Source organism: Aulonocara stuartgranti (genome assembly GCF_965226115.1).
Source record: "Aulonocara stuartgranti genome assembly, chromosome: 9".
Classification (NCBI taxonomy): Eukaryota; Metazoa; Chordata; class Actinopteri; order Cichliformes; family Cichlidae; genus Aulonocara; species Aulonocara stuartgranti.
In genome coordinates, this window is record NC_138960.1 from 27,678,744 (window position 1) to 27,694,764 (window position 16,021).

The 16,021-nt window shown below is 40.8% G+C and overlaps 1 protein-coding gene across 4 annotated transcripts in view; it reads left to right on the plus strand.

Moving 5' to 3' along the window:
* The window catches only part of sema5a (sema domain, seven thrombospondin repeats (type 1 and type 1-like), transmembrane domain (TM) and short cytoplasmic domain, (semaphorin) 5A), a 178,095-nt gene that overhangs the window by 54,106 nt on the left and 107,968 nt on the right, over positions 1–16,021 (plus strand). For all 4 annotated transcript variants that reach the window (XR_014278853.1, XM_082546503.1, XM_082546501.1 and 1 more), the window contains exon 2: positions 8,963–9,174. Coding sequence is in view for 3 of the 4 variants with exons in the window: in XM_082546503.1 (XP_082402629.1) it covers positions 9,027–9,174 (148 nt within the window). In the remaining variant the exon portion in view is untranslated. The remainder of the gene's footprint in view (positions 1–8,962; positions 9,175–16,021) is intronic.

The window sequence follows — 16,021 nt, forward strand, 5'->3', positions numbered from 1 at the left end:
AGGGTCATTCCACGGTTGATTACATGGTCCACTATTGTAGCTCTGATGTCATCAGCAATTCTATTTCTTACTCTTCCTACCCTTCCTCTCCCCCCTCCTCGTCTTCCTCTTGCTCCTCCTTGTCCTTGTCGTCCTCTTCATCCTACTTCTTCACCTCCACGTCCTCTTCCTCGGCCTCCTCTACTTCTCACTCTTTCTGCTCCCTCCATTGTACTCCGCACACAGCTTACCTGTATTATAGTGCTTAGGCTGATTGCAAAGTGAACTAATTATCTAAGAAAGTTTTGACATGTGAAAGTGTGCCAGACAGTTGGCAAATTAGTGTTAATGATAGCCATACATGTGTATACTTTTGCTAGGAGTGTGTTGGAAATTTGGTAATTGAGTGTTGTGCAGTGAATTGTGCCTACAGTTTTGCAAAGTGTGTGTTACAAAATTGCAAACTGAGTGCAAAGCAGTTTTTGTGCTTTTAGTTTTGCAAACTCAGTGAGTGGTTTTGCTATAAGTCTGAATAGTTTTAGAGATTGTGCTACAGGAATCACAGTTAGGGTTTAAGCATTCAGAAAAAACTGTAATCGAGACATCAGTGAGAGTGGCAAAGTAAAATATATAACTGTTTACACACACACTGACTTATTTGATCCAACTGTGGAGAAATTTCGATACAGAGTAAGAAGCTGGAGTGTGAAATGCTTTTGGAGTTGGAGAAAACTGGGAGAGATGTTTACTCAACAGTGTGTGTGTGTGTGTGTGTGTGTGTGTGTGTGTGTGTGTGTGTGTGTGTGTGTGAGAGAGAGAGAGAGAGAAAGAGAGAGAGAGAAAGAGGAACCAAACTGTACATTTGCACATTTGATTTGTGCTTCAAAAGCCACACTGTGCAGCAAAGATAAGGTTTTGAAACAAGCCATCTGATCCAAGCGTGCTTTTCAATCCCACTCTTGGAGAGACACAAACAAAATTCTTTGCAAGGAATTAATCTGCCCTCTGATGTGGAGGGTCACCGAGCGGAAAGGGCCCTGCTGTGCTGCGATGAGCCTTTGATGGCAAAATCATCACTCCGTCATTCTCTCTGTCATCCGCTGAGCCTGCGAGACACCCAGCGGACCGAGGTGGACTAAGAGCATAAACACTGAGGGAAGAGGTCAGCGAAAGGTGGAGACAGAGGGGCACGCGGAGGGATAACAATATAAGACAGGGGAAAAAATCAGACCAGTGGCAGTAAGGAAAATCCCATTAGAGCCAGAAAATAACAAAAGTCAGAACACAGGCCAGTCTTTCTGTCAGTCATGTTGTGTTTCACACAGCAGTCATTCACTCAGTCAGGCACCTCATCAGTCTCTCTGTCAGTCAGTCACCTTGTTTGTTACTGGGCCACGTCATTTGTCAGTCATCCTGTCAACCTGGCAGGCGCTTGGTTGTTTGTTGGTTACTCAGTAAAACAGCTAATCGTTTTGGCTACTCAGCTAGTTGGTCAATGCTTGAACGCTTGAGTCATTTGTTTAGCCGTTTATTATTTCATCAGGTCACTTTCTCTACAAATAATTTTGTTCCATCATAATCTAATCTGTCAGTCTGACATTTTAGAAAATAAGACAGTCGGCTGTCCCTTTCAGAGCGACGCATCTCCATTTCTGTGCGCGCTTTGGTCTAAACACAAAATCGCAGAAACCAATTGGCAGACAGAGACACAGAACAACAAACCAACACTGGCAGTAACCCACCTGATAGACAGAGTGATAAACAGGCAAACACCCAGCCAGTCACATTCCAAATACACACATATAAGTCTGCAGCTTTACAAGCATAGAGCTTTATAAAGCAGCTAGTGTCTTTGTGTGCTCTGCTCTAAAGCACAGTCTGGGTTGATTTTACTGGTGGTGTGCTGTGGGGCCATAGTGAGAGTGAGAGAGGGAGACCAGTGGGAGTGAGAGAAGCATCTATCAGCACCGTGGTGTGACCCCGATCTCACACTCCCCTGACTGTGTTTGGACAGATGGATCATCACTGCACTGCTCACATTTGACAAACGTGCTTACATGTGTGTGTTTGTATGTGTGTGTGTGTGTGCCCCCATGAATGTGTCAGTATGATGAATACAATGCCACCGTTTATTCAGGAGTCTATTCATTATGTATAGTGCAGTTTAACCATCATGAAGTCCCCTTCAGACAAAATCAATAGTGTTGTTAATATGATCCTCTCTGCACTTGTTACTGCAGGAAGACCTCAATTGATTAGTTAGTTAACACCTCAGCTCCTAAAATGCATATGCAAATGTGCGTGAGTGCAGACGGTGCAAATGCGACTGAATGCATTATTTTCTGCGTTTACATTTCGCTTCAAGTGATTTTAGCGAAATTATTCATAGTGTGGTGTCTCAAACAGTTGGCTTAGTAAAGGCATAGAGGTTTCAGTCCAAGACCATCACAGTTTAACACCCTACATAAGATTTCAGTGGATTACATTTGCAGTTTAATCTAAGCAAGATGTGACATGATATTAATTAGTGAGCTCAGGGGCGCTGGTACCTGTTTTCCACTGCTTCAAGTCTTCTGCTAAACTGAGCTAACCACCTGCTGCCTTCAGCTTTATATTTAATTTAGAAATATGAACATGACCCCCCTAATTATTCCACTAAGTTCTGACATCAAAGTATATGTTAACAAAGATGTGGTTTGATGACCATTAGAATCCGGTCGTTAAGTGATGACGTGACGAATCCTACTTCCAGGCCTAAAGTAGTCTGCGTTTAATATGGCTTTTGTGTTGTTAACATGTTTAATGTTATGTATTTTCTTCTATTTAATCTCAAAAAGCTCCTAAAACAGTCAGTGATCACTGTTGACCTCCCTCGGCTTTTATTACCGCTAATCATTTATTTAAGCTCAGTTTTTAAAACCTTAGGATGTAACTACAGCCCAGCCCATGCAGCAGCATATGAATGACTAACCTCGTATTGTGGATGGATTATCTCAGTTGTTCTCCTGGCTGAAGTTTGGTCCTTTTACAGCATCCTGCCATGCCATGTTTATATTATGCTAACATAGCTGTGTCACTAGCGGTCACGTAGCACATCATTATATACCAGCTAGCCAAACTTCAGTAACCCTACAAACGTCACTGCTGTTCAGTTTTCTGTCTTCATTTATGTTGGAAGTGATAACAGAGCTGTACGTTTTAATTTGTTTCCAAAACCCCGCAGTCAGGACATGCTATATTGTATTTAGATAGAAGCTAGCGAGCTAACTTCCTGCTAACATCTAACTCCATTAAATGTCATAAATTCAGTTTTCATGGATGCCTGGATGTTAAACTCAATTGTTACACCTGATAGAGCAGAACGCTGATCATTTTATTAAAGATGAAAGACTTTAGAGAGTTTTTCAACTCTCAGTAATGCCATAGTGATCGTTTGATATATGGACCTGCAGCGGAGTTTAGGCCGAGACACGGCTAGTGACGTCAGACTGAACGACCGGATAGTTTCCTGCATAGGCTTAGGTCACTCTCACTTACTTCTGATACAAAGCCAGCCATTTTATTCTACAAGGAGGCCTGAAATATGACTGAAGCTCCTCTGTTCAGAAAAGAGCATCAAGGTTTACACCAAATAGGCTTTCAAGGGGTAAAGTGTTCATTAAAGTGGTAGCTGGAGGTTGATAGCCGCCACTAAGAAATCAATTGCTAAAGGTGCTGTGACTCAGACCTAGAGACTGGTCAGCAACCCCTTCATGACCACTATTCACTAAGGAACATTGTGTATTCCCTGACTGGTTGGTAAAAACGCCCCTGCAATTGCTTTGGTCATTAGTAGCTTGCCAAAGTCATCCACAGTTTGCATGGAACTGCTCTCCAAGCAGCAGTGGAACTGTGAAAAGTATGACAGTTATGGTGCTTATTATTGTCAAAAAGGATCATATATAAATGTGTGATTGACCAGTTGTGAGTTGGGTAGCGTGCTGTTTCCCTCTATTTCACAGTCAGATCTTTCTCATGCACATAAAACCTGGTTTTGATAAGTTAAGGTGGGGATGGCGAATATGCCCAGCTTCTGGCTTCACAATAGCTGGTAACCCACCCACTTCACTAACTTCATGTACCAATGACTAATCCATGTTTTATATTCGATCCTGTAATCTTAACAACTTCTACATCTTTCACTTTTTAAAGTAAAAGCTGTAGAAGTTGTTAAGTAGAAGTTGAAGGTGGTATTCTTACACAGCCCTTGAATAAAACAAAGTAATTATCATTTATCATTCAATTTACTTTTTTGAATATGAATTAACCTGACTTCAATAGGACATTATGTACATATGTACTGTCTAATTACAATAATTATACAGAAAATTACTTATGCAAGCTTTAAATTCCTTCCATTTATCAAATGTCATTTACTGAGCAGTCCATGACAGCGCTTCAATGTTAATTATAGTTATATACTTATACCTATACTAATCAGAATATAGAGCTACTGCAGGGGTGGGGAGAAAGACAGAGAAAAATTGTTCTGTTTGAGTTATTGCTGATATTTTTGAGCCTTTTAAATGTTGCATTTGACATTAACTAAAAAGCAGCTGCACTTACACTTGGTCTCCTTCTGTAGCTAGCTTGTCTTGAAGATAAGCACCATGATTGCAAGTTTATTGACACGAACATTCATGAACCTGCTCTACTGAGAGACATGATAAGGGGGAAAAGGATGTGTGGCCAGTGACAATAGTGTCTCTCTACTGGAAGCAACAAAAGCCTGCTGTATACACACACACACACACACACACACACACACACACACACACACACACACACATTATTATCTTGCGTGACATTATTAAACTGCCAGTCAGATTTATCCAATTATAATTAAGGTGCTTTAACACCTTTCTAGATTGTTCCAGCCCACTTTACCCTCTGACCTTAATTGGGGTCTGCTGTCATCCATTCATGCTGAATATAGGCTCATGAATCAACAAGACAATAGCACTAATGAATTCAATTCAGTTCAGGTCAGTTTTATTTATATAGCACTAAATCACAACAACTAGACAACCCCCTATGAGCAAGCACTTGGTGACAGTGGGAAGGAAAAACTCCCTATTAACAGGAAGAAAGCATTTGCCACAACCAGCTGTGGGTGATGAGGGGGAGACGAGGCAAAAGACACATTGTGGACGAGAGCCAGAGTTTAGTCATTTGCAATGATTAGAGTCAAAGTGGTGTACAAACACTCAGAGACTGCAAAGAAGTGAGTGAAGAAGAAATGCTGTCAAAACATTTAGCTCACAAAGCTCAACACTTCCCCGGGTTGCATACGGCTCTCTACATACATTTCATATGACATCATTTATACCATGTTAAGTTTTTATGTGACTTCTACTCCCTCTGCTCTGTGCCCTGAATACACCGGGTGTTATCCATCACCAGGTCCCCGGGTGCTGTAAAATGCACTGGCCGTGTACATGTGTTCTTGTCTAGCATTGAGAATAGTAGTGGGTGGTGGTGGAGGCGTGTATTAATGCCCTGGAGATGATTTAGAGTTAAACCACCGAACAGCAGAGCTCTCTTCCAGTTTTCTCCCATAGGACAAGTCAGTGGCTTGTGGTGAGTTACAGAGAAAATAGGATCCAGTCAGAAATCACTTCAAGTGAAACAACAGCTTAAATGGTTTCTCTTTAAATAATGCAACAGCTCATGTGGTCATAAATCAGGTTTCTGTGGGTCTTTGAAGTGACATATGCATTTTTAAAATTTATGGCTCAAATGTTTTTAGCCTCTAGATCTTAATTGTTTTGCCATGTAATGAGAGGTTTTCATTGGAGTTGGCTTTCATGTGAATAGGCAGAATAGGCAGTACTGTGCAAAAGTCTTGAGCTACCCCTTGTTTCTCTTTATTACGCTTACAAGGAGTCTTTTAAAGTGGACTTGAGCAACATGAGTGAAAAATCCAAATTTGAATTTTTGGGTTCACAATGTCATCAATATGTGGCAGAGCTCAAAAAAGAAAACAGTGAGTGTCTACAGCTATGTATAAAACAGAGACTCTCTCATGGTTTGGAGCTGCATTTCGGCCAGTGGTGTTGGAGATCTTTTCAATGGATGCAATTATGAACCCAGAAATGTACGGTCAGACTTTGATCCACTATCTAATATCATCTGGAAAGCATCTGATATGCCTCATTTGTCAGGATGACAGTGATGCCAAACACACTGCCAATGCAGTAAAAGCATACCTGAATAGAAAAAAACATGCAGTAGAGCACTATCCATCATAGATCGGCCTCCCCAGATCCCAGACATCAACATTATTGAAGAATATTGACATTAACAAGAACAAAGAAAGCTTTGGATATCCTTGAAGCAACCTGGACAATTATACCTGAAGACTGTTAATAGATATTACAAAAAAAGTTTGCCTAAAAGAGTTCGGGCTATGTTGAAGAATAAAGGCGGTCATACCAAATATTGACTTTCAAGGTCAGAATTCTACTGACTCAATTTTCACTTCACATGCTGTGTTTCCATGTATGAAGTTTCTGCACCTATTTCTTATAAAATCTAGAGAAATGTCTTGATGAGCAGATCTACATGTATTAATCAACTTAATAAACATTCCCACTATTGTGGTGACCAGCAGATGAATTACACCAAATGAGTGCATACGACCATAAACTTTAGCGCATCCTGAACACTACATTTACCTTGAAATGAAGGCATATTAAAAATTTTAACATCCTGTAACTCAGTGGAACACAGAGAGCACACGAAATGATGAAGAAACAGATAAAAGGGACTGGTTACACAATAGCATGTATTTTTAAATAGCGCAACAAACTGTGCTCAAATGAGATGGCAGTGTTTTGTTTTCCGTGTGCGTGCATGCAGGGATGTTTGAGATGACGGGAGGTTACATGCAGGATTGTTACTGAGGGAGCGAGGCCAACAAAGGGCGCTCAACCTGCTGGCCCTGGCTTAAGCTCCTGTCAGCTAACCCTCTGTATGGGTGTGAATGTGTGTGTGCGTGTTTGTGTTGGGGGACCAGCAAATACGCTCACAGAAATCCATGTGAATAACCGAGCCCTTTTAAATCTCTGACCACATACACACACAAGACTGTAAAAACATCCATAATCTCATTTCCTAAATCGGGTTCACCTCTGCGCTCAGAAGATTATGAAATATTTTCCCTAAGTGAATGCAGGCAGAAAAGGTTGTAAGGCTGCATGAGAAATGACAAGAATAATGTCCAAGCCAGCAGACTAGCAACAGGTAAAATAGCTTTTTAGTGGGCAAAACATTGCTAAAGAGTGTCAAAGAAACTAGCAGACAAAGAAAGGTGCCATGTAAAGCGACAGGTTGACTAAAGCAAAATTTAGAAAGAGTACAGAAGCTGACGCATGAACCGTCAAGACGAAAGGGAAATGGAACAGAGAGAGGCAACTGGCGCTGGCTGTCACTTGCTTTCCCTTCTGTAGATGACAGGTGTTTTACATTACTCTGCGGGTGAGAGCAACACATATATCTGCACCGCCTGCACCTTTACACACCGGACTCAGAGCGAATTCCATATCGCCCCCTCGACCGTGGAGCTTATTCATGCACACTAAGGCCAGAGTAAACTTTTCATTCAAGGAGAAAATGAAATAATACCGCCACACTATCGGCATTATGGTTTTCACTTGAAAGCAGGAGTAGGTGTCTTATATTCTACCCCACAGCCACTCCAAGCTTTCCAGCACTAAGGGGGATTCATACTTCAGAGAGAAGTGGAGCTCTGTGGAGCGCAAATGTTCACACCAATTCTTTTTTTCTTAGCTTGCGAACAGCTAGCTTTTCTTTTTCTATATTTGACTGTTTTCCCACAAGCAACACAAAGATGAACTTTTACTTTTCCTTATTTGCAACCTACCGTTCGTAATAAATGAACTGTGCATGCTCCAGAAAATACAATTTCTTCCACTGGCTGGACAACAGATGAAAAGCCTATTTCACATGCAATAAAAATAATAAGAGTTTTCCACAGGTTCAGCTGCTCTATTATGAAAACCTAAAGCAATGCCTTCCATCACTTGCACTTTACAGCTAAGACCACGAGTATCTTTGCTCACTCCACCGCACACGCTGCTCCTAATGTCGTATACAGTCAGAAAGACTTGCTCCTCCGCTGCGCACAGCATGCATCTTTCTTGGTATTAGCATCACATAAGTGATTAAAAAGTAATGATGTCAGTGGTCTAGACTGCTCATCAATTCACCCCCACAAAGAAAGAAATCAGGAACAATTGAGTTGTGCAAACTGCTTTGTTTGTCTCACAGCGAATGACTATAGGACGCGCGAGTCTGCTGTGTGCATTATGTAATAATTACGTCTGCGCATTGGAGGGTTTGGCTGTGAATAAAAATGTGTCAGATGTGCAGCCGCTATAGGATGTAATTGAGCCACAGGAGTGCTGTGCTGCTCAGTGTGTATATCAGTCACAAAGGCACAAAAGAATGATGAAAAACACATGAATACCCTATTCTTCCTTCGTCGTTAGAGACAGCAAAGCTTCTCTGCAGTGGGCGCAAGGACCTGCACAAAAGGGCATTTAATGTCAGATATTAGAGGGTAGACAAACACTGCCCTTTGGGTGATAATGCATACCACGTCTGACTGACCGCGGTGGTGTCAGAGGTGTGAGAAGTGAGGTCTCACAGTGCAGACGAGCACCCTGCTGTTTCCCAGCACAAACTCTGCACACTTTTCCCTGAAAATCTGTCACACTCTCTATTCTTCACACCTCACTCCCCTGCTCCCTTTTGGTAAGGATTTATATTTGCAGCTTTTCATCTCCTGAGGGGAATGCTGCGCGCTGAGTGTAGCGATACAGAGGGGCTGTATAAGATTTTCAGCACGCGGATTAAATCAAATGTGAAATAAACCTTTGTTAAAACCTACATCTGTCTCTTTCTCCTTCTGTCTCTCCAGGTGTGTCTCCCCAATGCGCTTGGCCCTTGAGGCCTGAGGAGAAGTGAGCCAAGCCCAGGCCCCCATGGGACGCCCTGTTATCCAGCATGCACTGCTGCTTCTGCAGTGCATGCTGGTCCTACGGCCTGGAGGTGTGGCCGGCAGGAGAGGGCCAGTGCTGCTGCCTGAATCACCCTGTTACAGGACGGAGCACCCACTCGTCCCACACTCAGGTAGGTGGTTTAAGAAATGCGCTCTCTTGACGTCATCAGAGCGACTCTTTCCATTTTTCCCCCTCCATTCATAAATATCTGAAGTTTTCTCATCAGTTATACTCATTTCCTTTTCCACTCTTAGCAAGGTTAAACTTGTAAACCATACATGTTTCTGAATGGTTTCATTATTTCAGTTCTGTTGCTAATAGACATAAACAACCTTGCACACACGTCACGTTGATTGCGATGAACAAAGTTAAAGAAAGTACACAAAGCTTGTAAAGAGTTTGTCTTGTTAGAGCAGTTTTTCTCACACTCTTATGAAATGCTGTTGTAATTATCACTCTAGAAAACACCGTCGTCGCATTTGCTGCCTGGCAAGTTTTAATCTGTGTAAAAGTCATTTTAAATGCACTCAGCACTTTGAAAAATGTTCAGATCCGCAGCCCTGGAGAGCAATGAGCCTAAACCTTTGATTGCATTACAGACATGAGGTAAGCGTACTTCTAAAGCCTAACTCACATTTACTACATTTAATGTGAATTAACTGTTCACCAAACCTCTGCCAAACATCCAATTATATCTTAGCAGCTGTAATTAGGCACTTCAGGCCTGTCAAACTGTGGCTTTTTCCACCAGTTTTAATGTTATTTAAATGCAGAGTGATACTGCCTGTGGTGTGGGTTTTCTTTCTTTCTTTTTTTGTATTTAAAAGAGCAAAAATCCAAGTATGGAAATAAGTCTCTTCTCTAATGTTTCCAGCTCACCAACTTTCTGCACACAGTACAACACTATTATTATTATTATTATTATTATTATTATTATTATTATTATCTGAAGTGTACAGCTTAAGTATTTACTCTATAAAGTAATTTGAATCACAGTCATCAAACAGTCATGTTAAATAACTTTACACACAATGATGAAAAGCTTGAACAGGTTTTGAGACTGAGGATGATCTATCATAACAAAAAATTATCTCGAGAACATCGTCTGCAGCATCTGGAGGTTTTTCTCTATTTTTAACATTACATCAATTTTTTTATTTTCTGAAACCTTGACCACTATGGTTCTTAGGAGGCTCTGGGATTTCCTCTCACTAAAGAGCTTACAGAACTAAGAAATGAAATGCTGAGACAATCCTCCCAGCTCCACTTCCAGGGGAGAAATGTTCTCTGATTATCAATGAAGAAGCTCTGGTAATTTCAGTCTCTGGTAAGCAGGATTTAGATCAAATGTCAGATTGTCTGTTTTAGATGAAGATTCAGTGTTGATTTTACCATTTACATAAAAAATTATTACCATAGGTAACTACATTGATGTCACATGTTGGTTTCTGAAATCCTGTTTCATCCTGTCTAGTTGAGCATTTTCACTGTTGCCACCTTGGCGTATTAGTTAATATAACGAGAGGCATGTGGTTGATCAAACGTATCAGTCACAAGTTGTTAGCCAATAAGAAACAGAAATGAACAAAAGTATGGGCAAGATTTACAAAATTCACCAAATCTTCTATTCAATATGACCCAAAATGAGTGACTGGGACCATAAACTCAGAAGACAGTAAGAGTTCACAGAGCTCAAGTCAGAAAGATATTTTCTCATAGACTTCTGTTGAAGTCTGCAGTTATGCGGCAACTAGTCACACGACTACTAACCACATCTGGTTAACTTGTTCCCCTTGTTTAAAATCATTGTTGCAATGCAGGGTCAAGTGAATAAGGCACCCTTATTGGTAGGGAAAAATGAGTATTCCCTCAGTAGTGACTAGATTATGTTTGAATTCTTACAATCTTGACAGATAAGAGGGTGAACAACGAAAAAGCCCAATGCAGCTTCTGTTTAAGAGACTATTTTATAAGACTTTTACTTTAAGCAAGTACAACCAGAAACATTCAAACGTCGAGACCTTAATTATCCAGCTCATAAATTTTACAGATTTCATCAAGCAAAATTAATGATCGCTGACTAGCTACTATGGGTGGGGCCTGTTTTTTTGTTTTTTTTGTCTTTGTCAGACTGAAATCAAGGACTCATTGTTTAAAAAAAGAAAAAAAAAGTATTGCCTAATACTAAAAATTTACAACAATTGAAATGTGCAAACGTAGCATGTGAAAAGAGAAAGACTAGCAGCAATTAATGAAACTAGCAGTTAGAAAAAGGACACTTATGGATTTTTCTGGTTATGTCCTCTTGGAACGATCCAGCTCTAATCTGTAATTACAACATTTCTTGCTGTCTAGGAAAAGTTCACCTCCTTTATTAACTTCCTCTTTGTTCCACAAGGCAGACGGTGCCTTTGTTATGGGCCTTTTGCTACATGGCTCTGCAGTTTTTAGATACAGTATGTTCTGCATCCGATTTCATTGTCCTCACTCTCTGTCATACTTTTCTATTGAACAGCTAAACTGTAATGAAACGCTGTGAATCCAAGTCGACTGAAGGTATCAATAGCGATCAATGCAGTTCTGTCTAGCCGCTGCGAGGCAGCAGAAATGTCATTGAGCTGTTTTCATTACAACAGAGCCCCAGTCACATAATCTCATAGCATTCTGTCTGGGTAAAATTGACTGGAAGAGCAAGGTCACTGCATGTGATCCACACGCATGCATAGACTCATATTCCGAATAACCACCCACCTATAACCCTAATTCTCCCTCACGCTGTCTCCCTTCCTAATCTTTGTCACTTCATTGTTAGCTGAGCCGATGCTCTTCCCTCTGCACCGATTGAGTGCAATGATGATGACTAACTGCCCAGCTAATGCAATACCTTCATACCTTGTGCTTTCTGCGTGGGGAGGATCAGACATCAGCTGGTGGGTCAGCTGTGGTCATTGCGTTTGTGTTCTCTAATGTACCAGATTGGCCCATTAAGCTTCAGTGGGTTAATGCTTTGGTTGAAATATAGGAGCATTAATAAAGAGGGTCGACATTTTAGTTAGCATTCAGACACGGTTCAGCAACACAGAGCCGACTGAACAGAGGAAGAGAAAGGCAAGTACAGAAGTCTTTAGTGAGTGATTAGCTGTGGTGATATAGTTGCTTCTTAATGCAAAGAGTCTTTAGAGCTTCTTTGGGGAGTTATTAAATAAAAGTAGATGATGTATGGTTAAAAGCTAAAAGGTTGACTCACCAAATTACAAAAGCATTTACGGTTTTATGCCAATACAGTTGACATTAACTATACATAAAGTATGTTAACCGTTGTATTATGAGGCTAAGATAAGATATTAAGTGCGAAGATATCAGCTCATGGCAGCAAGCTCACCAAAGCTAAAGACTGTATGGGAGTACCACACAGACACAGAAACCTGCTAATTAGTGCTTCTTAACGCTAAATACTATAATAGTGTGCACCAAAGCAGCCTTGGACAGTCTATTACTACAATTAACCACACAGAAAGTCATATTATCTCTTTGATAATTGCACACAAAAAAACTTTCACAACAAGGTTGAGACGTTTAGTTCAGTGACTAATCATCAGAGGTGAGGCCTAGCAGACAGCTGCTGGCCACAGCTGCCTGTGTCGGTGTCAACCTGTTAATTAAAACAGCCAAATCCCTAACTTTAAGCCTTATTACATTTGAGTATATGAGTGAATTAAAAAAATAACAGCTCTTCCACCCCTTCTCACGAAGGGATGCATTAGCTTTAAAGGCTAATCTATTTAAAAGTAATGCTTTGGCTTGGTAGGCTTTGAAATGTTTGTTTATGCTATAAATCTGGACATTTCCACACGAGTATCTAAGGGGACTGACTCTCTCCTGGAGTCTTTTTCAAGCGGTCATTCAGGGAACGACAGTTTTTGGCGCTTCGGGTGGTTTATGTTTTTTTAGCCATGGAGATGTGGCATTTGTGAGTGTGTTTTGCCGCAGCGACTTTGTAGCAAAAAATCGATGTTTAGGAAAACATCTCTGTGGAAAAGTATAGTGCATGGCATATAATTATAACATTTAAATTCATTAGAATTGGACAGGATTTGGAGCTAAGTGCTGGTTTGCATCATTGGTACTGATACATACAGATTAACTGAACCAGGCATCGATGTAAAAGCAACAGAAATCGGACAAATGCAACACTTCAAACACACGTGGTGTTAGTGAATCAGAAAACAGCTTTTTTTTCTTCTCAGGCTTCCAAGAGAGTTGGTTAGTTGTGACTGTGGGAACCAACATGTGCCTGAACGTTTAAGACTGTTTAAGGGGCTAAGCTTCAGCTGAGAACTTTAAAAAGCTCTGTGTACAGCTACTATGTGTCCGTGTTATATTTCTGTTATTCAAGTCTTGGAAACTCGGGAAAAAGCGGGAAGCTACTGAACATGACCATCTTATCCTTAATTTTCTTAGTGGAGAAGAAAGCACCATGTTTTTATTTACCATGAGGATCAAACCAAGTTTATCATTTCTCAGTATCACCAAGCTCTGAATCTTGGAGTGGGTGGTCACAGGGTGAAGCATTAAAAGTGTAAATCAAATTTTGTCTCACCTGCAGTGTTTTAATCCTGGGGTATGAGTGGGTAAGGCTTTATGGAAGTGTTGGGGTACGTAAACACTCAGTGGCACACACACATGCAGGCAGCCCTAGTTTTCATAAAATTGATGCAGTTCCATTTAAATGGCTTGTAAAGCCTGCTGTACTCCTGTTTACATATCAGCTTTGTTATAAAGCTCTAAAGTTCTGCAGACTTTTTCACAGCAGTCATGTGTGGGAAAGAAAATTTGCTTCAAGTACAAGTTTTCACTTGAAGTTTTATCGCCCAACTTTGATTGCATTACTTGCGTTTCAGTCCTATTTATTTTCACCTTGTGTGAGAATCAGCACATTTGCAGGGCTGCTAATTCCCGTGGTCCCATGAAGATGTCCATTTATCTTTCCCTTCACATTTATAGGTATTTCCATTTTGTTTTTTAATAGCTTTCCTTTTGTGCCCTGATTGTGCAGTTCAAACACATCTCGTTGTTCAGGACTGTTTTTTTTTTTTTTAAAAACAGGCTGCTCAATGCTTTTTAGTGACTGCGAAATTATAGCCCATGTGAGGTTTTTTTTTTTTGCAATAAAAGCAAAAAGAAAGAAGCTATGAGTCATTACAGAATATTACAAGGCGTATGCATATGGACATAGACACGCATACGCATATGCTGAGACTGTGTGAGGGAACTGAAGCCTCTCGTTAAACCTATTATCATTGTCTTTTGTGAGTCATGGTGCTCCACGTAATATAATGTAATCCCCGGTTGTTGCGAGTAAACAGTGTGCAGGCTGCCATGACTCCTCTTTAGCCAAGCTGGGAGGACTACAGACACATTAAAGACACCCCTGTGGACCACAACAGCCTAACAGTCCCACTCTACTCAGATGAACATTTCCCTTAAGGACATACACAAACAAATGTATAGCATTTGTCTGTGTATGTCCTTGTTTATGAGTTTTAGTGAGAGTTTCATGGTTTATCCATTGTTATCTGTTGTTAGGATGATGTAGGAACAACACAGGGACATCAAATCGTGTGACCTTCATAGCTGGTGCTTGCATGTATGGCAAGTTAGCATTTGTGGAATATCCACACTGGAAGCGATTCTCATTAATGAAGAGATCTGAGGCAACAGAAAGTGAGAAAGCTCCCATGCTCCTCATTTGTGATGAAAACGTGACAAAATGTCAACGCTTGGGAGGAGGAGAAAAGTAGACATATGGACACATTTCGCATTTGACGTCAAGGAAAATAAGACGCTTTGTGAATCGTGTGGAGCAACTCTCTCTGGTAAAAACACGACAAACATTTAAAATGAATCAACTTTAGATTCAGTCTACAATAATCTTATGAAACAAGGACTAAAACTACACTGACACAAAAAGAATTTAGGCTCTTGAACTATTACTAAAACAAAATGAGACTTAAGTAAAGACTGTGGCTAAAATCAAATCAAAATTAGGTGTCAAAGTTTTCACCGTATGGCAGGAACTTGTCAGTCAAAAAAGAAGTTAGCCACAGGGCTAAAGCGCATCAGCATGAACAAGCTGTCTTGACGAAGACTTGATTAAAAAAACATGCATTTTCAAACATGGAGTTGCCCACTCCGAGTAATTGGAGAGAATCTAGGTGTAAGGACGATTCACATTGCTTTTTGGGAACAGGTTTTATATGCAGGTCTACTAGACCTCCATCTGTGGCTCCTCAGCTCACAGAAAGAAAGAAAAATCCCATGCTCAGCTGGCAAAAAAGGAGTTAAAGTAGAGCTCAAAGAGCGGTTATGACCCATCACGAGAAGCCAAGGTCAAGGTTTGTCTGAGTGGGTTCCAGTGACAGCATTTCTTTCTTTCTGTGTGATTGTGGCCTGACAGTGGAAGGGTGTGCCTCACATGGGTTTGACCCCACTGGGGATGGTGGTTTTCTGACTTGGCACAACACTTGGCTGACAGAACTGCTACTGTGGCGCAAGGGTGCTGTAGTCTAACTACTGCTTTCTGCTTTGTGTGGCGGTTTCAGAAAGAAACATAGAGTTCAGCAGCAATGCTCCAAATGTTTACCCCGAAAAGGTACGCTTGCTGTACTTGAACAAAAACAGGTCCGCATATAGCTCCAGAAGAGGTCCAACGTAAATGTGTGCCATTTATTGGATTACTTTAAGAGGGGCTTTGAAGTATTTCTCTGTTTCTGGCAGGCATGTTTTTGCAGAAGACTCCTGACAAAGGATTTGTAGTGTTACTATAGCCCCTGAGATATACTGTATTAATAAAGCGTTGTATTTAACAAGAGTTCCTAGGTGTAGGCTTGAAAGGCTTTTAAAGGTTATAAACTGTGGTGTAAACAATGTCTTCACAGGCCAAGCCGAGGGCCATGTCTCTGTGGAGAGCAACAGCC